Genomic DNA, 23,872 nt, shown 5'->3' with positions numbered 1-23,872 from the left:
TATAAATTTGATATCAATATATTATATGTACTTCTCGCCTTTTATCCATTATCATTAAAAACAACGCAAAAATTAATTGTGGGAAAACATCACATAAAAATTCCATTACTGTTTTATGATTTTTCAATAATTATCTTCTTGTATATTTTTAATGTTATTAATATTGTCTGAAAACTTTAGTCTTTTTCTCATTAAATGTCAAACAGAGTTACTTATTATTAACTTGCTTGTCGATGCAAAGAATTTCGGTAACTATAAGATGTTAAGCTATTGTTTACTATGTGGCTCGCGTAATTGTCTTGACATTTACAACACACATCTATAAGTTGTAACGATTCGCTTAATAGATTTTAATCCGCAGGACCAGGGACCGAAATTCCATTAGCCCACATCCGAGTTACCACAACCAAGTTACGTAGCTTCACGAAAGCGCGATAGACCACTGTATTGCAGTTAAACTTGATTTACAATAATGTGCACTGTAACATTAACAACCTTTAATGGTTATACATTGCTCCAATTATGTATATATGTTCAACATAGTATCGGTTTATAACATCATCGTTGGCTGTTTCGGCTAATTCGCCATAAATGGTATCTGCATAAGTATAATATAAAATGTTAGATTTGAAGAAGATACAAAATTTAAAACTAATAATAAACTTCTGATTGTACTGAGTATTTAATTAACAGCGTTTTAATATTTCTCAATAGCAATTACATTGGCCTCTTCTAATATAAGAGAGCTTTTGGCGGGTAGACTCTCAAATATTTTTGTTGCCCTCGACATGCCTGGTAGGCGTTCTTTTATGTTCTTTATGTTTAGGTAACTTTAATTATTCTGGAGTTTCAACAACTTTATAAGTAACTTAGCTACAGGAACGGTCGCAACGCTAAGCCCCGAAGGGCCAATGGTGAAGGGGTAGAAATGGAATTTTTAGTATTGTTTTATTGCAGCTCGCCACAATTACTTTATGTTTCAAACACAAAAATTTATGAAATTCTTAGAAAATAATAATATCCATTATATAGTATATTAACTATATATACGTATATGCATGGATTGCCTGAACAGGTACGCATGTGCAAAGCGAGACACGTAACACATTATGTCCCTGTCGCAGCTTTTAAAATGCATTTATGCTGGATAATGATACTGGAATTGCAATATACGTCGTTAATATCTCAATTATGGTACTCAACTATTATTCAGTATTTCCTTGTATATTCCTTCGTCTATAATGGGTAATCAATTTCATCGTGTAATGGCAGATAGATTCTTTGAATTTGCATGCATAAAACGTTACGAGGAGATGCCTAATTATTGATGCCGCTTAATTGCTCGCGGCATTTCTATGGGAAGACTAGAATTTCATGAATGCCACGTAAGAGAGAACAATATCGCAATGGATGGAATTACACCGATACAATCATTCAATCAATAATTCATAAGATAAACACCGAATGATTTTGAATTTATCGACATATTAAATGAATGTGTTATTTGAGAAATTAAAGAAATTATTAAAATTATGAGATTAAATTTTCCGAAGATCAATAGTTATTTTCTATAATTTTTTTATATAGTAAATATTATCAAAGTTTGATTTCTCATATAATCAATTTCAATTTCATCTGAAGCTGTTAATACTACATCATACGTGTTTATACAATAAATATTCCATATTGATGTTGTTTAGCATATTATTTAATAAATTTCGTTCATGTTTTATTAAAACGCAATTCGTGCTGTAAGAAACAATGTGCAATCTAATAGAAAAAAATATGTTTTGCATTTTTTAGATACTGGTAGGGATTCCCCTCCGGAACCCGCGCCACCGGAAGTACCGCCACGTGGACCGTCTTTACACGCGACGCATACTTTACGCACGCAACAAAACCGAAATGGTTGCCCACCAAATGCATCAGGAAGTTTCACTGTGCCAAGTGACCAAATACCGACCGAGACGTATTCAGGTAAGTAACAGTTCAACCAACATTTTACATGCTTTAAGAATATTCTGTTCGGAAACATTATATTATTATTAAACATATTACATAGATATTTAAACATATTACATAGTTTGTCGATTTTATTAACAATGTGTATGCTTCTCTAAAAGATTTGTTTTTTAAACTCACGTGCATATTTATTCTTCTGTGAATTAATATAAATGCATGAGTAAACATCGCTAGTACTCCATGAAAAGAGCAACATAATGACAATTGAATCCGAAACGTGATCCATTCCGCTTAAACCCATGGATACTGTTATATGATGCGGTTCAGTTTTCACTGGCGAATGTTTAATTTGGTACATACTCTGACGCCAATTATGTAGATGTGCAGATGTGTACGCGATGGTATGGGGTATCTGTTTAAACTAATGGGGTGTAGATCAAGGGGGAGGTTTGCATTAAAGCACCCGTTAATTCATTGTAAATATACTCAGTGTATTCGTTTCTCTATATTTCTATGTACATACCATTAGTATATTCCTGCGACTAAACATCGTTTGTACTGGCCGTGACGATACTGAATACTGAAGCGCGCATGTGCACGGGGATTACATACACGTGCGATTAACGTACGATCGTATTCGATTCACGTATCACTGCGCTAAACACTTGTATAATAATAGAAACGCAACATATTAACAAGCGCGATTATTCGTGTGCGATGATAGTTAATGAGGTTGCCGGTATTATAATTTGCAACGTTTGATTATAGATACATATTTTTTTTTGCTAATTATTCCTATGCAAGCAACTCGTTAATATTCGCAATTATTCGATATTTCTTAAAATCATTGGAAATTTTAGTGAACATAATATAATAATACGTATGTTTAATCTGTCGAGAGAACAATAAATTCTAACACTTCTTCCGAAGTGTCACGATATATATTCCGAAGACTTTCTCGTGTTGAATTCGATACCGTTTAGCAGAATTTCCATAGCAAGTCAGAATTTTGGGTAAATTGGAGTGAAATGAGAAAAAAATGACGTCTTTGACTATTTAATATTTTTTACGGCAAAACCAAAAACTCTAAATAAAGTCTAGGCCTTAGACTCTAGGATATCTAAAAATAGGCACAATTTAAGAACTTTCAAATGGATTTTAGTTCACGATCGTACGACTTTTCAACATTATACAAATTACGATTGTTAAACATTAGATTTTCTACATAACTACAGTTTAACAAAAATCATTTTATCCTTTTGAAGTGCCATGATACATATCCTAAATTTTTTTCGCACTAAATACAATGCCGTCGTATCGGTAGAATTTACGTAGCATATTAGGATTTTTTAGGATTAGTTAGAGTTTTTAGTAGATTTTAGTTGGAGTATAATTGGAAATTAGGGTGATGTACCATTTCAGCCCGATTTACTAAAAATTCTGATGTGTTACGCGAATTCTGATGATGGTTCGTGTTCAATGCGAAAAAATCTTCGGCGATACGTACTATGACACTTCAAAAAGAAAAAGTCACTTTTTTCACACAATGTAATGTAAGTTTATACTAATTGTTTGAATACTGAAAAGTATTACGAATTTACTATGAATAAAACGAAAAAGATACCGAAAATACCTAGATCCCTGGTATTTTATGGAAATACAAACAAAATGCTATTTGGAGCACTTTATTTTCACGGGATCACTCGAATTTTACGAGTAGCATTTTGCCAGTATATCGAATGCTCACATGGCTCACTATGCTTACACGAAAATTTATTGTAATGCATTCTCGATAATCCGTATCGTTTTAACGGAGCGCAAAGTTTGACCGAACGCAAAGAATTGCGCGTGCTTTAGTTCAGCCAGTGTGATTTAATATTGGTTTCGCGTCAATTACTAATTAATGCGAACCACGTGCTGTTATAAACACAGAGCTCAATATGTAGACAAATCTTCGGATAGCATCGTGCTTTGTGTGAATATAATGTGATCCCACGATAAAATATGCACACGCTACGGAGTATCAAATCTGTTACAGGGAAATTATTGAAAGTTACATCATTTCATACGCGCACAATGAAATGATATTTAGCACAAGTACCATAGAAATCGTAAATACGCATGCAAATTAGCGTGACGAATCCCATTGCATTCGTCAAGATGTATTGAAGCGCTAAAATTTTAGAAATGTCGAATGAAACAACGGTGAAAATTGAAAAGGAACACAAAATACAAACATATTTTTCAAATAATACCACGCTCAAAGAAAATAACTAATTTAAATAGACATTGCGATATGTTTATAAAAATGATAATTCTTGCGAAGTAATTTCTATGTGGTGCACATATATTTCCTGTTATATTATCATGTATTATTTTTTAAAACGTTTATATATTTTCTACTATTTTCTACTATTTTCTACTATGTAATGATGGTTTTAGTTTATTATACATACAAAATTTTTATTCATTTATCGCCTTATCAGTAAATCAATAATGTCATACATAGCTTCCTCGAAATATGCAAACGAATGACAGTTTGTCGCACACGTGCACATTTGCATTAAATGCAGTTAGATTTTATTACAGGTTTGATATTACGTATTAATTACAAATCATTGCATGTTTAATATTATCATTGCTTGTTTAATACGATACTTTTTATTAGTATCACAAGAGATATTATAAAAGATATGAAAATCGATACATTTTATATATAAATATACAAACCGAAATGATTTAAAACGTGTATATGAAAAATTATATAGATTCGATTTATTGAAAATATTTTGATAAATTGCTTTTACTCTCGACGTGAACGGATAATTTACAAGAAAAAATTCACGTTACCTCCGGGACTGTCTAGGGAGAGACCGATATTATTATCTGGGGTACTTAAGCTTCGCACATTTTTGCATAACTGGAAATTAGAAATAATTATTGTTGCACCTCCGGGAGCAGCGGTGTCGTGCAACAGCGATGCGGTGCGCAGCAGATAACTCCCTCAATGCCTTTTCCGCGGGATATGCTCATCGAAATTCATGTGAATAAGTAATACAGGATTACTCTGGGGAGATTTCTAATAATTTCTCCATATCAATGATTGCATTTATATTGAATAAAGATAACTATTTCATTCATTTTTCGTTATATACTACATGAAAAATATTCAAAATAATTTGAGAAAACATTATGGGGATTCCCAAGAACATAACAATTCATATAAGAATTTACATTAATATTAAGAGATAAGACTGACTTAAACCAGGAATAACGTAGCTGCTTATGAAGTGAGACAGCAAGAGAAAGTCATGTAATGAACAGATTGGAGATGCACACGGACTAAGTAAGTTACATACAGTTGGTTAATGACACTTCGTAACTTTGCTCTAAGTACAAGTGGCCACCCATAGTTCTGCAAAGTTTACGAAGCGTACGCGAACACTCACTTGGTTTCCCCGCGCATCTCTTTCTCTCGTTAAGAGGCATTTGCTAAGATAATTATGAATATAACTTCAAACGAAACTTGTTTGTCCAACGACTTTATGAAATATGCCGCTGAATGTACACTACGTGGTACATTATGTGTAGATCTCCTTATTAAAGGCTTTTTTTCATGTAAAGAACTACAATAATATACATTTTTAATTTGTAATGGTGCAATCTTTGTAAACACGAACAAATATTAAGATCTAAAGATTATATTACAAGAACAGAAATAACGGAAACACGTAATATTGCTCTAATGATCAAGCTTCAAAATAAATGAATTTATTACTTAATAATCCACATGCACAATATCAAATTGAACATGAATTACGTTTAAAATATCAAGTTGAATATGAATTATATTGAAATATCAAACTGAACATAAATTATATTGAAACTAAACGTGAGATCATTAGCTGCCACCGAAGGGGAGAGCATCATACACCGTTTTACCCTCAGCTGATTTTCCAAAAGGCATCACTCCGCGCGATATGATGCTTCAAAGGAATCCCCTTTAATCGTTTCGAGTTCCAACAGGAATTTCTACCGTGCCTTCTCCGCTCCGAACTTTCGCATCCTGTGAAGGATGAATTCGATCTACGAGCCGTTGTTTGCTCATGAGGGGGAGAAAAGCGCGGGCGAATGTTTGCCTTCTTCTGGGGTTCCTCGCTTCCTAATGTCTTGCCGAGATAGAGGTCGTAAAGTGGACGGAAATTTTATTAGTATAATCGTCGCATTAGCACTGAGGTCATTGCACACACGAGAGAAGTGAGTATTAAGGAAGGGGTGATGAGGAATACAGAGGGTGTGGAAAATAGTGGGCGAGTCTCTAGGTCGGTTGACCAGAGACGATCGCAAATAGAGGTGCGACGAATGCGCACCGCTTTGTGCCCCTCTACTAGAATTGCTCCTGTATTAATTACCGGCTCGCTAATTACTATTTATTAGAAACTGGCGCGCACGCCACGTAGAGTCGAGCCGAGTCGCGCTATTATCGCTTCGAACGAGCATCTACAACACAGCATTTCATTCAGGGCAACTTCGTTATGTTCTCGATTACATCTTGCATTCGTGCTGTAAGAATGTTGAAACGATCTCGTGTCTCCGATCCTTTCAAATATCTTTTAACCTTTTAAGGTCTTGTGAGACACTGTATGTATCAGTATCTTTGAAAAGTCATGTTTTTGATAAATATTAAGTTAATTAGTTGATTTAGAACTAAAAAATTAAAAAAAAATGTTTAAACTTTACTGTTGTAAATTATTGTAATAAATACAATCATAAGATATAAAAAAATTATATACATAGTATATAAGCTTGGAAAGTTTTTGGACTAATTATGGAAGGTTCGATATTATTTTCGCGATTATTTAAATATAACAAACAATAATAAATTTCTAATAATGCTAATGAAATTTATACTATAGGTACATAATGTATAAATGCGTGTGATTTTTAAGTCATGATTCTCGATTTTTATGTCAATAAAAAAATAACTGTTAATAAAGAACTATTGCTTGATACTTATAATGCGAGAAAGTTCCTTCTGAATTTTTCTATATGCCTTCTGTCACTATACGTCTTGTCATTGAGTACCCAATTTTATTGACATTAATAACATTATTTAGTAATATATTGTAAAATTGTTACATTTAAAAAAATGTTTAATAGTATTTCATGTTTGATTGTATTTATCTTTTAAATAGGTTTTTTTTCAAAATCAATAAACAATTTTGTTACAATTTGATAATATTTTCTTCCTTTGAACTTTCCATTTTGATTCACTAATTTTTATGTATCGATCTATTTTTATATTCAATGATCCCATAAATCTTTCTAAAAATAATTAGATAACATATGTCGCATTTAAAAAAAAAATCAGAAAAATTAATACATAATTCAGATTTTCTTTTACGTTTCAAAGCACTATATGAGGTTTCAAAAAAATTATTAGATATACTCTATATTTTCTGCTGTTATCAAATAATCAATGTATATTGCGAATTTTTGTACCTTAGTATGAAAGAGAGCAAGAGGGGAGCCTTTAAATTTCTAATAAACAAATAATTAAATTTATATAGCAAATGTGTTTTAAAGGCACGCTTACTTCCGCGTAGTTACTATGAAAGAAGAAAGTTTACGACACAGCGATAACGCGTGCCGTGACAAATTGCCTTTAACCTATTGCGCGTCGGCTTAAGGATGCAAGATACATCTCCGACGATAAGTAAAACGAGCACACCAGCAACGAGAATATAATAGGACGTTTTTTCCACAATTTATAGAACGTTTACGACGTTATAAGAGGAACAAGAGCATATAGTCTCATCGACTATTAAATTCTCTCTTTGCGCCGAACGAAATGCTTTGCTATTCTTAAATCCGGTATTTGCCTCAAATGGCATAACTGAACAATATTGTTACTAATTAGAATATAAAAGTTTTTTAGTTTTTTAGTACTACTAATCAGTACATACTAATTTGAGAATGTACATTTAATTGGAAGAAAGAAATAAAAAAGAGAGACAAAAGTAAAGAAGCAGTTAGATGTTTCCAATGTGATTAATTATTTAAATAAGATGTAATAAGCTTAATATTTTAATTCTTTAACATAATGTGCTAATTTATTTAATCTCTATACTTTTGCTTAAGAAGATTATATTTTAATGGTTCTCTGCACCATCACTTGCTTGAATATTTTATTGTGTCATATTTTATTCGTAAGTCCTCATCAAAGGATAATACTGCATCAATTATCAATTCTCCAAAGTAGACTAATTATTATATATATATATATATATATATATATAATATGTACAATTGTGCATATGAAATAGCTTTATATATAATTAGAAATTTTAGAATATATTATTTTCTTCTCTCTCATCAACTTTTATTATTTTATATTAGATTATATTGTAATTTCATGATATATATGTATAACTTGATCCTAATGATTTCTCTATTTTGTATTAATAATTTCGTATTAGAAACTTGATAAGTTAAAAGCTTATCAACAAAAATCCGTGCAAGTAAGTGATACGAAGTAAGATATAAGCTTTCCAATTTGATAAACTCGCGAGAGGCTGCTACAAAGTACGTCGATATTCCGTCTTCAACTGAAGGAAGGCTATTTCAGGAAGCAGCATGAGATTAACTCGATCCTACGAAATGGTACGACCGCTCAAAGTGGACAAACGCGATGTCCTAGCTACGCCGGTGAGCCACTTCGACCATGCAGAAGATAGATATGGCTGGTGGAATAAACATGGAACCGGGCAGAAGCCACTTCATATTTCAGACCATCCGAGTGAACTTCTGTAACGGTGGACGCGCATTAGACAGACTAATCCCGGCGGTATAGGGCCCGCACTAGTTTCGCGCAATTTCCGTCGTTCCTGCATCCACTGGCCACCGCTGATTACCTACACCACACACATCTACTGGTTACATCGTTTTGCTTATTTTGCTTTAAATAGAGATATTTTGAAGCAGAGAGAGAGAGAGACAGGAGCAGACAGACCGAGAAAGAGAGAAGCAGCCGGGAGAGAAACTCTCTCATATTAAGGTTGTTCACATTACCGGATGTAACGCGCGAACGGCAACGGGAAACCTCACAGCATTATTCTAATAAGAATTATAGCCTATGATATAAGTTTTAGTTGGGTTCGAACGCTTTTATAGGAAACTACGGAAGAGATAGGACCGGCTTGATTCATTGATTATTCATTATTGCAAAATACGCGTAACAAGTAACAAACGTAATAGGAATAAACGGGAGACTTTTCGTTGTTTGATGAAAGGCACAAAATTGCACAAGGTGCAGATAATCAGTGACTATACCAGTAGGTATATATAAAAATTTGACAACAAACTGATTGAACCTTTTATTCGATCACAATTTCCTATTTTATGTACGTCTCAGTTGATTAATTTACCTATTAATTTATCTTTCTAAATCAATTGCATTCTTTTGATGCATTTATTTTACACAAACCGGAAATCGTGCTTCGAGGACACAAACCATTCGAACCAAACGAGTCGCATTGTAGACATATTCTATGCAAAGCCTAACAGTGTTTCGTACTCGCGTGAGACGAGTTTCTTCCTATAAATCCTCATTCTTACCCTTTCTATCCTCTTCTCTCTTCCTCTTTCACTTCCGCTTCGACTTTCTTTCTTTGTCATGCACCATTCCCCTAACCTTCGTTCAACCGCCCCTACAGAGTTTCCTCATTGTGGTACCAAGCGGCATAATTCAAACTGTCCTCATGGTACCAATGCGAGGCTTGAATTTAGCACGAGATCTTATCGTCCAGACAACAATAGCGCCGTTGCCTGGGAGAACTGAAATACTTATCGTCTTTGCTTGACTCGCGTGAAAATTTATAAGATGTCCACAAGTTGAAGCAGGAGATTGTTTTCGAGTTCAGTAATGGGTGCTGCGTGTCATGATTATTTCTATCTACGAAAATATGCGAGAAAATAATGTTCTACCTGCAATGAAATTTCTCGTACTCGGGAGATAATGATAAATAATACTCGACAATAATTTTATTATATGGATAATTTTGGCTGATTCTTGCATTTTTTTATGCTAATTCTGAAAATGTTTTTTGTAACTAACACATCTCTTTTTAAAAACTTATATAACTTTGTTAACAACAGCTATAAAGTCTTTTTTTTTATTAAAATGATTTTTGTTTAAATTTCATGAGAAAATTATATTAAATTTAGCTATCAATTCCCTTCATCATTTATTTATATCTAAAAAGAAAAGAATTTTTGAACGTATATTATTTAAAAATAATGTCTTACTCATCGATATTTAACAGATTTAAAATAAAAAAAAATATATAAGAAACACTCTATCAGATCAACTTAACATAAAAAATTTTTATCGACTAATGTAATTACTTAACCGATCATAAAATAAAAAAAATTATTTCATAGGTTTTAATAGAATTAAAATTAATAATATTTTCATGAAGAATAATTATAATTGCAAAACCAATTATAGAAGATTTTGTTATTTTTTTTTCCAACAAACATCAATATAAATACAAATCTGGCTAGCTAAGAATACTTGTGAAATATTCGATGGAAATCATTCATACATGATCATCGAATTGTACTTATTTGTTTCCAATCAGTGTCAAAAAATAATATTACAGCGCTATAAATGCAGCGCAACAACGTAAGCTCTTACGAAGATGTGGAAATAGTGGGGCGGAAGGGGTGGCATTAATGCCACATTTAATACGGTGCGCTTATGCGTCGCGATTATCGAATTTACGCCTTGAATCGAATATTAGCTTCCGGAAAAATATTGCAGTGGCAGTACACCCACTTTCGGCTGAAAGCAATTTTCAGCTTAAAGGCTTCCACAGCTTTTATAGCGTCGATATATTTTTCCAATAATATCTCTGTACGCGGACGACTGCCTATGGCTTGAGCGTGGCCTGATAGCGCGAGGAGGTTCGCTCGCGGAATGTGGAAACGAGATAGAATAGTTTACAATCAAAATCCAGCCAACGAAGCAGACTCTTAAGCAACTTCCATCTCGTGGTTAAAAGTGAAATCCAATTTCCGCTAACGGAGACTTTTTCTTAATATAATAACCAACTTCCAAGCTTCGCGACCACTCTGAGAGCGCGGAAACTCCGATATTCCGCGGAACGGAGACCGCAAATATTCAAAATACGCGATAATCGAATTTCGATGGATAAATTAACGGGCAAGACATCCATTCGCGAGAGCGCGATTTGTTGCTCGAAGGGAGAAAATTGCGGTCGGATTTAAACCGGAAGAAATGAACATACTGCAAATTTAGTGTAAAATATTTCATTCGAACGAAACGAAATTATATCTGTGGTCGCACATTCAATTTATATCGCTGTCAAAATTTATATCGCTTTCTGGCGTGTTCGCCAGTCATTAATAACTGTTATATTCAACTTTCCCGAAAATCTTACTTTTGTGGTAATCTTACTCTTGAGCGCAATCGATGAGCGCTTCGTGATTTCGGCGTATCTAACGACTGGAATTCAAGAAACGAAACTAATGAAACGGTAATAAGAAAGTGCGACGTTGTAACGACATCAAAAAGACAAGGAATTGTGTAATTAATTCAAGATTAGCACGCTCCAGAAACTGAGGCAGTAATTTAAGTCCGCTTTGTGTCGAATACGAGTATCAGCAAAACAAACCATGGTAAATGGGAAAGAAGAACATCTTGCTGTTACTACTAATACTACAAATGATCTCTCGCAAGAATATTAAGAACAAGATAACAGTTTTTCATTGGTTTACTTCGGAAATTGTAGAAGTTACCTCATTAAAATATCTTCATGTATAGTACTTAAAATGAGAAAAAAACGCTATACAAAAGCTAAGGGCTATATAAAAAATACACTTAGGTTGAAAAAGAACATTCATTTTCATTAATATGGCCATTTAAATAAAAGTAATTATTTTCATATTCATTATTTCTTCAAAGCATATGTAAAGGACTTTTTTCTTGCTGTACAATTATATTACGAATTATTATTATGTTACGATTAATAAAAGAATCAAAAGATTTAAATTTGTATCTTAAAAGCTTAAATTAAGAAAACACGATTTAAGCTATTTTTACAACATTGGAACACAATCGTTATTTCAAAATAGACACATGCTCTATTAATAAAATTAATTTAAAAATTAAGTTTGACACTTGTTGAATTCATGTAAATTTCATAAGAAATTTTGATGCTTGAGAAAATGTAATTTAAAAAATGTAATTTTTAGAAAATTAAGTTAGTTTAAACTATTAATAAATTAATAATATATTAAAAATAAATTAATAATTTATACTAAATGCTAAAAAAATAACGTTTATCGGTTATAAGCAGAAATCATAACTCTAGCCAACCAACTCCGATATAAAATCTACTTCCTCACATATTCTCTCTCCTCTCTTTCTCTATATCGAGATCACCGATTTCACGAAGAAAGTAAATTCGAAGCTTATGATATTGGCATATAGCTGAATGCACATGAGCCGGCAAAACGAATCGTAATACGAATATGCCGACGCCTTATGTAATAGCGGGGAAAGTAATAGCACTTTCCCAACCGTTTGCAATATTATATTGGTTCTTCGCCTATGCAATACTCGAATAAAAACGCGAAGTTATCTTCAGTACACATAGCCATTTGCGGCGCTTTAGCAACATCCCATGTGAGTAATATTTGCAAATAGCGATGATAGCAACCGATGCTGTTTTTATGGTCATCATCCTGCGCGAGTACTTGAGTTTGAAATTATTTACCTACCATTGATTACTCAGAACGATAACTTCAAAATAATATTTCAGCACAGTGCCGCCTGCAATTTCAAGCTACTGAAGAACGTTTAAATGACACGAACTAAATTTGTGAGTTGCGAGTTGGTTATTAAAAGTAAAAAAAAAAAAAAATACTACGTTTAACTCACGCCGCTCCATAAATATTCAAATTACTGATAACTCGATCTCTCTCTCTCCCTCCATTTCTTCTCTCCTCTCTCTATTTCTCGCTATCTGGACGTTTATAAACCTCAACGAGCTTCTCGCCTCTTGATTCACTTTTGTTTGCAAATCTCGCGAACGCAATTTAAGGGAATCATTTACGCCAATGAATAAAGTTCGCAACGTTTAAACTTGCAGAGCAAAGCGTTAAACGACCGACTTCACCGTTCTCGTCTTCTTAAAAACTTCCACGGAAGTTAATACATTTTCGATAATGTGTTAATTGAATGGAAAACATACGATTTAAACGAACCACGTGTATCCGCCTTAAACATATAAAATATTTTCGGAAAATGATCCGATCGTCTAACATGGCACCTCATTTTCATTTCTTCCTTCGTTAATGTAATACGGAACAGTAATATTTAGTTTAATGGTTTAATATTAATTAGAACATAGTAATTCAAATATATTCGTATACGAACGTACTAGGCTCGTAAAAGGATCTACCTTTTTTTACAGTGAGGCGTAAATTTATTTGCAACCGCCTCGGGGGCGACTTAATACAATTAGTAACGTTTCAGGAAGATTACAGAGGAGTTAACAGGTCCAGCACGATACGGGGCGCGTTTTAAATAACGATTAGAATGAACTATTATGCGCTTATCGCGGGTTACATAATGTTCCGTTAGTAACGATCATAAGTTGCATGCGGGAAACCGGCAGAATCCCAGAGGCGATGGCGTGACCATATCGCGTTATACTACTAGGTGCTACACGTGCGACCGTAGGTACACATGGACGTGTGTGCCTGTCATACACACACGCGCGCGCGCACATATGGTACATTAAGTTCCATGAGTGTTCAGTGAGCTTCGTGCCGCTTTCTACGGATCGGCTTTATACGCGAATTTCGTTTGCGCGAAAACGCGCTCGCAGGAAGGGGAGGAGGGGGTGAAAGATTTTGCCTACTCACGAATAATCTTCGCGCTGCCTGAAAGCACTATGAAGAGAGCGAATGCGCATTACGATTTAGCGAAATGGGATATAAAGTTCCCCGTGGCTGCACGAAACAAAGGTCTTCCGGTACTGAATAGTGATATTATGTTACACGTTACACGATATTACGTTATTGCTTTTGCTTCATAATTTTAAGATACTAAGCCAATGAAAATTATAACTTAGTAAGTAAATACTTAGAAAATAAATTTATATTTAAAATATGTATAAACTTGACGTACTATATTATATTAAACGATACAGTTTGCTTCGAAGATTACTAGGAGAAAAGTGTTTATGACTATAATAACATGTTACCATAATTATAATTCTTACCGCTATAATGTTAGTAATAATACTAATAACTACATGTACTTAGTTGGCATTGCAAATGACTATTATAAATCATAATTAAATACAATAATTGCAACTATTTTTATAGCAATAAAATTATAATTTATATAGTCACTTACAGTATCAACTACACTTGTATTATTGATATAATTATACATATAATTATTATTATTAACACTGTAACAATAATAATCATAATTATGATAACACGTAATTACATTCACAAATACTAAAAACGTACTTTGCTCTCAATACAGGCATATGATAAAGAATAAATATCTTATTAAATATTTTATTATTAACTTATTAAGCAATATATTTTGGCGATTGTGACTGCATATCGAATACGGTGCAATGTCTCGGGAACGCGATTTCGGAGCGAAAAATCTCTTCTTACGCGAATTCAGAAGATAGGTCCGATAATCTGTATCGAGCGTTCACGTCTGCGATTGCTCTCGGGCGTTCCTGACTTAATATTCGTTGGCTTATTTCATTTCGCGCGCCGATCGAGGTGTCGCGTTCTTGAAATTCTCGGCAAATTGTCCCCGCGTAGCATCCCGCCCACGACCCTTTTTCTCTTTCTTCCCTTCTTCTTTTTTGTCTTCACAATCTTGCTGTCGCACACCCGCTGGTCTTCTCATATTATTTCCGGTGACAGTTGGGAGGAAGGGGGACTCCAGCTATTATTCACATTCTGAAAGCCACCCTGTATACAGCCTGCCCTACGCTATTGACCACGCCACACAAGATAATTAGCAAAAATATTTGTGGCATCGACGTCGCGATAATAATTGCGAAATGTATGGCGTTAGACTACGGAAAGCGGAGCTGCTTTCACGTCTTTTATGGCGGAAGTATTTATAATACTATAAGTATATATAATACATTACGTTTATATAGTCATGCGGAGACGGTGGGTGCGGAGAATCTGAGTCGCTGGGGGATATTCGAAGAACGTGAACTACCGTTATTGCTCGTTATTTCTTTTCGTCCTTCCGCAAGTCTAGTTATGCCGGTGGTTGACCTTTCATTAATGCATTATTAGATATCTCTTCCGTTATATAGGTGGATATGGGCAAACTCTCGTCGCTCGTCGATAAAAGGGTTTTCTTGCAATCACGTCTCCGCAATTTTCCATGTATGTATGTATGTGTGTATATATATATATATATATATATGTATGTGTATATACATATACACACACATACATACATACACACATGTAACACGCGCGCGCGGGCGCGTAATCTCTTCTGTATAGACACGGCATACAATCGTTAATTGTAATTCCAGTTTTGACTATTTTGATATTCCAGAAAAGATTACATATAAAATTTGTTTAAGAATATATCTAATTTGAAAAAGTTTAATATATGAAATAAAATAAAATTCTCTTCTTTGTGTGAATCCAGAAAATTTTCTTCTCTTTGGATAGTGATATACTTAAATATTCGAAAAATTTCTGCTCCTGCCACTTTCTTTACAACAATGGAAATTCGCTCGAGAAGAGTATGAAGAGATTGTTCCTAGCTTAAAGCGACCGCCGTATAGCGGCCATTAAAGTAATCTACTTATTTAATACTTCGTGGACTCGGCGCACCATTAATTTCGCTAATTTCCGTAGCCATTATGCATGTAACACGTGCAAGCTTATAATGAGCTAAGCTTCGAACAGTATTAACGAGGAGACGCCCTTTTATCGATTACTACCTTCACTGATGTTCCTCGTCCGCTTCACGATCGCTTAGAATAAGAACGCTCTCCATCAATATCTCAGCCGGTCTCCACAATTCGTCTCTGAGATGCTCATTAGGCGAACTAACGATCTGATCGTCTCAAATAAATCGTAGATAAATGAACTTCCTGTACATTTCTTAAAATTTATCATTTGATGGATTACGCGTGGAAGTATGGAAACAAAAATTAGAAAACATGATAATCAATTTCCAGTATTATTATATGTGATTTAATTTAATTTAAATTAATCGCGCTTAATTTAAAAAATCATGATGCACCTCAAGATCATGTTCATAATTAATTTACTGTTTCGAGAGAACCTCGGGGAAATAATTATTTGATATTCGCAATCGTGCCCATTCTGCCAGCAATCGCCAGCCACGACGGCGAAGTTACATCCGAAAGAAAGCCGCGCGGTTTCTTTTCAGACTGTAGCCCGTTTAAAGTTTCATGCACGGGAAATCGCGCCGAGGCGATTTCAAGTATGCATAGGTTAATCAAAAAGCCGAGTGTGCGGGGTGAAAAAGGCCGCGGCGTGCTACGTTCGATTCCCGACTAAGGCTCGCCGGGGATTTGTGGAGACCCCTGAAACTGCCTGTCTGCCCGGCTACGACCGTTGCCAAAGCCGGCTGCCACAGAATTTAACACCGTCGGTGGTGCGGCCGCTGGTAAATGGCGTGTAGAAGTTAAAATATAATGGCGATGTGTGCGGCACGGGGTGGCCCACCGCAGCACGCGGCGAGGACAGAGCTATGCATAGCAGATTATTTCGCCATCTCGACGAAATAAGGTATTGGCACTTTTCTGCAACACGGCAACTGAAACGAGAACGGCAAGCTTCTCCCGGGAGATCCTCTTTAACGTTACCGTCAACGACTTGGGAGTAGACTACCTCCCTCTTTTAATGAATATTTACGGAGGACGCATTGAAGGAATTTCGCGACTTGCTACGCTCGACACGTTAGACGTCTCTATGCAAATAGACCTTACTGCACTGACACTGTAGAATGGCATGCTTTTGTAAGCAAAAGATTAACACGTGCCAATCTCTTCCGTGCATGTATATTAATTTACCAATTATATTTCTGCAATATTTTTTTATACAAAATATACAAAAATATTTTATCCAAAATATACAAAAATATTAGGAATTGATTATAAACAGCGTGTATGAACGTGGACGCGTAAATCGAGTCTAAATGATATTTTAATATTTAAATGCATTCTATGCTAGCATCGCACATATTTTCATGTTAATAAAAAGTTTAATAAAAACGACGGTCTTTTGAAAAAATAAACTGATTAGTTTAAGCCGTTATTTCAAATGGCTTTGCGAGTAAAATGCAGACGTAAATTTTCATGTATAAATGACGGGAGATGCGCGCTTTACAGGCTTTAGCCATGTGCCCTAATTTCCACGTAGATACGTGTTAGCATCGCTGGCTCAGCTTACGAGCTACATTCAATCCCCCGGTTCTTTCGTAGCTGATCTCATAGCAGATCTAGTTGCTAGAAACTTTGCATATCGTAGAGAGTTACGTTAACATTAACGATCACGTGATGACCCTACTCATTCTGAGAGAATAGCGAATTAGCTTGAATTTAACATTTATATGCACGCATTTAACGAAACTGCACGCAGCTAGATATTTGTATTTTCATGTATAATATATCAATTATATAATTTATAATATATAACTTATAATATATCCAAATTACATTATAGTTTCTATTTATATATAATTTTTATTTATAAGACAATTAAGCAAAGCAAACATGTTTTACGTGTGCCTGAAAAAAAGTAAAAAATATATATGAATATTGGACACTAAATCCTAACTTAATTTCATATATTAACATACATTATTAATCTCACATTGAAATTAATATATTAATCTACTTCATAATTATAACTCCATGTTATAATAACGTATATATGCAGGATATTAATATCATCAAACGTATTTTAATTAAATGTGCGTATATATATACATACACGCATACGTACAAGTGAATTTTCCTAGAACAGAGTTATTTTATACTACTGTGTCGAAAATCTTACGTATCTATACCTTTTTATTCATTAAATATACGAGGAAACACAAAGCGTTAGAGAGACACGCAAGGGATAAGGCCAGGAATTCGTCTCCGCGTCTTTGCAAAATTTCCTCAAGACAGTCGGTTGCAATTCGCAATCGCTGGTGCGTGCGGGTGCATTTAAATTTGTAAATTAATTGAGAACGAGACAGATATCTCTACATATGTGAGACATTCAGTATCGAATTACCGGATGTTTGCGCGCTGCGTTATCACCGAAAGACGTCGCACTGTTGCGTAACTTCGCTACGCGGTCGCGGATAAATGCGAAGGCTGCTTCGTAGACCGCGATTACCAATTTAAGGAGCTCTTCTTCCCTCATACGTATGGATTTATTCTCTCGGAAGATATTGACATGCAAATTTGCCTCTCGCGCGCATACCGGATAACGTGTGTTACATGTGCGTGTGTACGCGTATCCATCGTGGTGCCACGGAAATACGACGACGTAACGTGCACAGCGAGTTACAGCGTTGTAAGATTACATCCCCTCGTCGCCTGACATCATGTTTAGCTCGCTTTGGAAATGTAGAATCGATTACGAATATTTTATTACACTACTTTTCAGTCGCATTCTGTTATATGTTTGTCTCCTTTTAAATTATAATTAGAAGCACATTGCTATTTTTATAAAGATAAAAAATAAAAATTATATTATAATTTTTTATCTTTTAATCTTTAGCATAAATAAACATAAATAAATTTTTATTTATTCAAGGAAAGGGCATTTTTAACGTCTGCAAAATTTCTAATAAAAATGTTCTACAAATTGTAATTTTAAAGATAAAAGCATAATGATTTCTTCCTTATATTTTCCTTTCTTTTATCTGTAATATATTTGCAGATTTTAGAACTACGAAGGATCGACGACACGTTCGTCCGTTCGTAATAAAATGAAAGGGGAAAGGCCGGGAAGTGTCGGCCAGAGGGGTGACGCATCCCCTAGGCAGTACCGGGAGAGAAATATTCCCTGCTTTCACGCTCTAACGATATAATAAATCCCGTGATGTTCACGTCGCGTCCGCGAAGTGCTCCTTTAATTTGCGAATCGCGTTTAACTTTGTAGCGAAAGTAATGGCTTTGCTTTGATTATCATTCGTATCTCATTGAAAATATAACCCGCTATTTATCCGCGAAAATATCATTAATCCGTCTATATCTACATCCCGAAAATACGGGCATTCAGAAATGAAGTTACATGAACGCACGCACGCAGACAGTTCCATTTCTCTCAATTTCCGAAATATCTAGTTATATTGTTGTCTTACCAACATTTCGAAACGTTCTATCGTGGCTACGGTGTATCTTGGCGTTGCGTATTGTTCATACAAGAAGTCCGTGCAGAAACTATATTGCCGACTATAACATAAATATTGTTTCACATATCTACATACGTCGAAGCGAACGACTTCGCATAGTGTATCGTTACCTTGTATATTCTGTCAGCGCTGTCATCATCGCTGTCACTTCCGTCGTTGCTACCGCAGTCGTTCTCTTCATCGTCGTCGTCATCATCGTCGTAGTTGTCGTCGTCATCGTCGCATCCGTGTCGCATCTATACTTCGCGTCGCGTCGAGGCATTCGGGCCAGGAAGTCGCGTCAAGTTCGCTAATGGGATTTACATCTTGGTTCACTTTAGGCAGCCGGTGAGATCCATGACGCATCTTCGAGACACGAAGCGACGACATCTGCCCCAACCGTTTGACAAACTAGATAATAATAATTATCGCGACCCCTTTCCGACCTGTTATTTCAAGAAATGCATAAATCGCAATTTGTCAGACGTGCGAAGCTAGCAAGTCGAACTTTCTTATGAATTTGAGGCAGTTCTTCAAGGTGTGCGTTACACAAATCGATCGATCGCCGAGAAAGATGTTAATTAATTCATGCTATTTCATAATGAAAATATGCTTCAGAAAACGCGCATTCGTCAAACAGAAATTGTTTTCTAGTTTCCTTTGATATATGCAATGTTGTCAAACAAACGCCTAATTTTTAGAGGCAAAGGAAAGAGACATTTAAAAAAATTAAAACACTTTTAATAATGCAATTTTTATTACATACAGAAATATAATTTATTATTGTAATTATATTTCTATACGTAATAAAAGTTGCATTATTAAATGTGTTTTAATTTTCTTAAAAATGCTTTTAAAAGCATTCTCTTAATATATGTCATTATTAATTACAAGGAAAAGTTTATATGGACAATTTAAATATAAATTAATTAATTGCAGCCATTATTCTGATAAATTTAGTTGTGATAGTAGTTACTTTTTGTTAATTCTAATAGAGAAAAAACCACTTTATATTCTATCAAAGTTTCCTTTATATATTTTCTTAATATTTTAGTGTCTAATTATGAATATCAACTAAATTTCATGAGCCGAAATGAATCAATAAGTAAGGGGCACATTGTTTTCGTAAAAACAATTTTACATTAAGAAAAGTGGTTGAATTAAATAGTAATTCTGATGGAAAATGGACGAATCAAAATTTTCTGGTTAAATTTACTAGAATTCTAATTGAGATAACTAGAATTCTGATTGATATCATTATTCTGGTAAAAATAAGAATGTTAGTAGATTTTATCAGAAATATTGTATCAATCAAAATTCTAATTATCTCAACTAAAATTTTAATAAACCAGAAAATTCTGATCCATCTATTTTCAATCAAAAAGTTTTGTCAGTATAGGAAAATTTAATTATTTTGTAACTTAAAAATCAAGAAAACATAAACATAATAATTTTTCTATCAGTATTTTGCATCCTTTAGGAGATAATTCAAATAAAGTGTATAATATGCACTAATTGCGAGAAATTCAGCTGAATAACATCAGTTCGTTGTCAAAGCGTCGACATTTCTATGTTAGACACAGAAATATTTCGCTGTTCCTACTATACTCATGTTCAGATATTTAACAATCGCTTGCAGGAACTCTGTCTAAGCAGTCCTCTTTTTGCTAGCATAATCGCCAAAGCTCCAGTGAAGCTCAAGAGACGGCGGTCCGCCTTTTGCTTTTCGCGCGCGAAGGATTAACTCCGTCCATCCGTTCAGTTTTTTCGTCCGCACGCAGCCGAACGGGTGCATAACCGAGAAGGGAAAAAAAGAAAGAAATATAGGCAAAGAAAGAATGGATTAGAGGGAGAACCAAGAAAATAAAAACGAAGAAATATGTGGAAGGGACACCTGAATGAGAGATGTTGAAAGGAGAAGCACTATCAGGAAAACGAGCAAATTCACGTTCTTCGTCGTATGTGCGTCGCCGCGGTAAAGTATTCAGCTAACCTCCTGCCACTTCCCCTGGAGAGCAGTCCCGTGGCAACCCCCCTTTTTCCTTTTCCACTTACAGGGCATATAATTCCCCTTGCGCTCGTGCATCATACACTCACTTATTTTTGCGCTACAATGAACCAGGCGGACGTGGTGGTGGTGGTGGGTTAAGCTCAGAGGCGGTTAGCAGCACCGCGAAGAGAAAGAGAGAGGCCAAGTATGAGGGATGAATAGAGTAAGAGAGAAAGAGAAAGCCAGCAAGAAAGGGGCGAGAAAGGAAGCGCGACCCTACGAGCCCACGCCCGGATAAATTATTACTTTCGTCCTTCGTGAAGCAATATCTGTGCTAATAGGAAATCACGAAGGGCTTCTGGGCCTTCCTGCTTTGCGCGCCCTATCGTTCTCTCCGCGAATTCCTTTCGTAACGAAGCCAACCGGCGACAGCGACGACGAAGCGCGAAGAAACGATCGCTATTCTTTTCATTGCGGCAGTAAAAGCAAGGTGAGAGATTACGATCGTCGAGCTAAGTGCGACGGCTCCTATTCACGACGACTTCGTGGGCGTCAGCTCCGCGACAGTTGAGAAAATCGACGTGACCAATAACAGAGCGCGAATCATATAAAAAAATCGCGTATTCGTAATCATAATTTGCCAGTATATAAGCACTGATATAATTACTATGCAAAATCTCAATGATATTTTGATATTTTAAAAGGAGAAATTTAAAGTCGAAATGTAAAAATACCAATATTTTCAAATCATTAATTATTAAATTCACAAGGAAATACAGAAAAATTTTCCCTTCCTTTTGATAATTTTTAATATATATTATAATCTAAATCGAAATGAGAAATAGCACTTTTAGGAGATGAAAGGTTTCCCACCCCTGGAAAAGATTTTCTTTTGAATCGAATATTATTGAAATTATAAAAGATACAAAAAAATTGTTTGAATAAAAGTTGAATGATGTAAAAGTACTTTATAATAAAAATGAAAAAATACAAAATATTTGTACTTTTTTTTAATAACTTTTTTATTAAAAAATTGTTGTTATACTATTATTATAAAGTACTTTTGAAACTATTTAATTTTTATAAAAAAATTTATTCTACCTGTTATATTACAGTTTTGACAATATTCGCTTGGAAAGAAACTCATTAGGTGTTTCATCTCTTAAAAGTCCATATGAATTCTATAAAAAAATATCCCTTATTTCGATTTAAATTGCAACATGTTAAAAGCTCATGAAAATCAGAGGATAAACTTTCTGTGTTTCCTTGTTAACAGTATCGATATTAGAATTCGTGTTCACTTCCTAATTGCATTTGGACATATCCGATTTATATCCTGATTCTTACAACTTGGAAATTGTTCCATTTTCATATGTATTAATATAATATGTCATTGATTAACATTTTAATGTAACTTATACAAGTACATACACATATACGCACACACCTTACGCTCAGAATACTTGACAAAAAATGTAATGATATGTTCATTGTGTTCGGAAACAATTTTTTTACAAATATCTTTTCATTATTATTTCATTTTTTTATTTACGATTTATAAGTTTACCTATCTTATAAATTTCAAACAACTACATCGTAATCTGTTGCTGTATAAAAAAAGAAATACATCGATGAATGTTTCATGAATATAAATTTTACTTTCCAGAATTGCATATTGTTGCTAACATATTAGATTATCTTTTTAATTAACAGATCTGATACTGTATTTCTTCATACATAATATTCTTATACCCTTTAATATTATTAACTTAATCTAATATACATTTCTATGTATACATCTTATGTGTAATTCAACACAATTTGTTTTTACAGATCTATTACTTTATATGTATGTATATATAATGAAATATAATTTATTACTCACATGGATATACGATGCGTAGCAGAGTTGAACTGTCTTTGAAGCTGTCTTAAAAAAAACTGTAAAATACAAATGTATTCAAATTGTAGTAATTTCCACAATAAAAAAATTGTTTCAGAAATAATTGCGCGCATGTAAAAATTATCAACCATAATTAATTCTACAAGTAACAAACAAAATAACAAATAAATTACTTACCCATGGTTGCTCAGTCGTTTCCCGATATCTCCTAGGTCTCCTCTCTTGTGCTATCATTGTTGTTCCTTTGTAGCACTCACGCCATAATCACTGGTGAAGAAAAAAATTAATTACGATCAGATACTAATAATAATCAGAAAGTGACGATCGTATTCTTTGAATAGCACTGTTAATACACATAAGAAAAGTAAGATAAGTCGCATAAGCTACGCTTGAGATCAGCAATATTTTATAAATTAACCATAGAAACTTCAAAAGACAAATTTTGAATCATAAATCAACGACGTACGCCAAATTTATATGCTTAACTAATATTAAAATAACGTTTATTGACTTAATGCGTTGTATTATTAAACTCAATTTGAAGTTACTCAAC

General features: G+C 34.3%; 1 protein-coding gene across 1 annotated transcript in view; it reads left to right on the top strand.

Moving 5' to 3' along the window:
* The window catches only part of LOC105617339, a 37,099-nt gene extending 28,324 nt beyond the window's left edge, over positions 1-8,775 (top strand). Inside the window, exons 4-5 of the mRNA XM_012198902.1 lie at positions 1,804-1,977; positions 8,591-8,775. Of these exons, the coding sequence (XP_012054292.1) occupies positions 1,804-1,977; positions 8,591-8,775 (359 nt within the window). The remainder of the gene's footprint in view (positions 1-1,803; positions 1,978-8,590) is intronic.
* Positions 8,776-23,872: the final 15,097 nt, after the last annotated feature.

This window comes from Atta cephalotes (genome assembly GCF_000143395.1).
Source record: "Atta cephalotes unplaced genomic scaffold scaffold00012, whole genome shotgun sequence".
Taxonomy (NCBI): domain Eukaryota; kingdom Metazoa; phylum Arthropoda; class Insecta; order Hymenoptera; family Formicidae; genus Atta; species Atta cephalotes.
The sequence above is the reverse complement of the archived record's forward strand: the minus strand, read 5'-3'. Positions and strand labels throughout refer to the sequence as shown.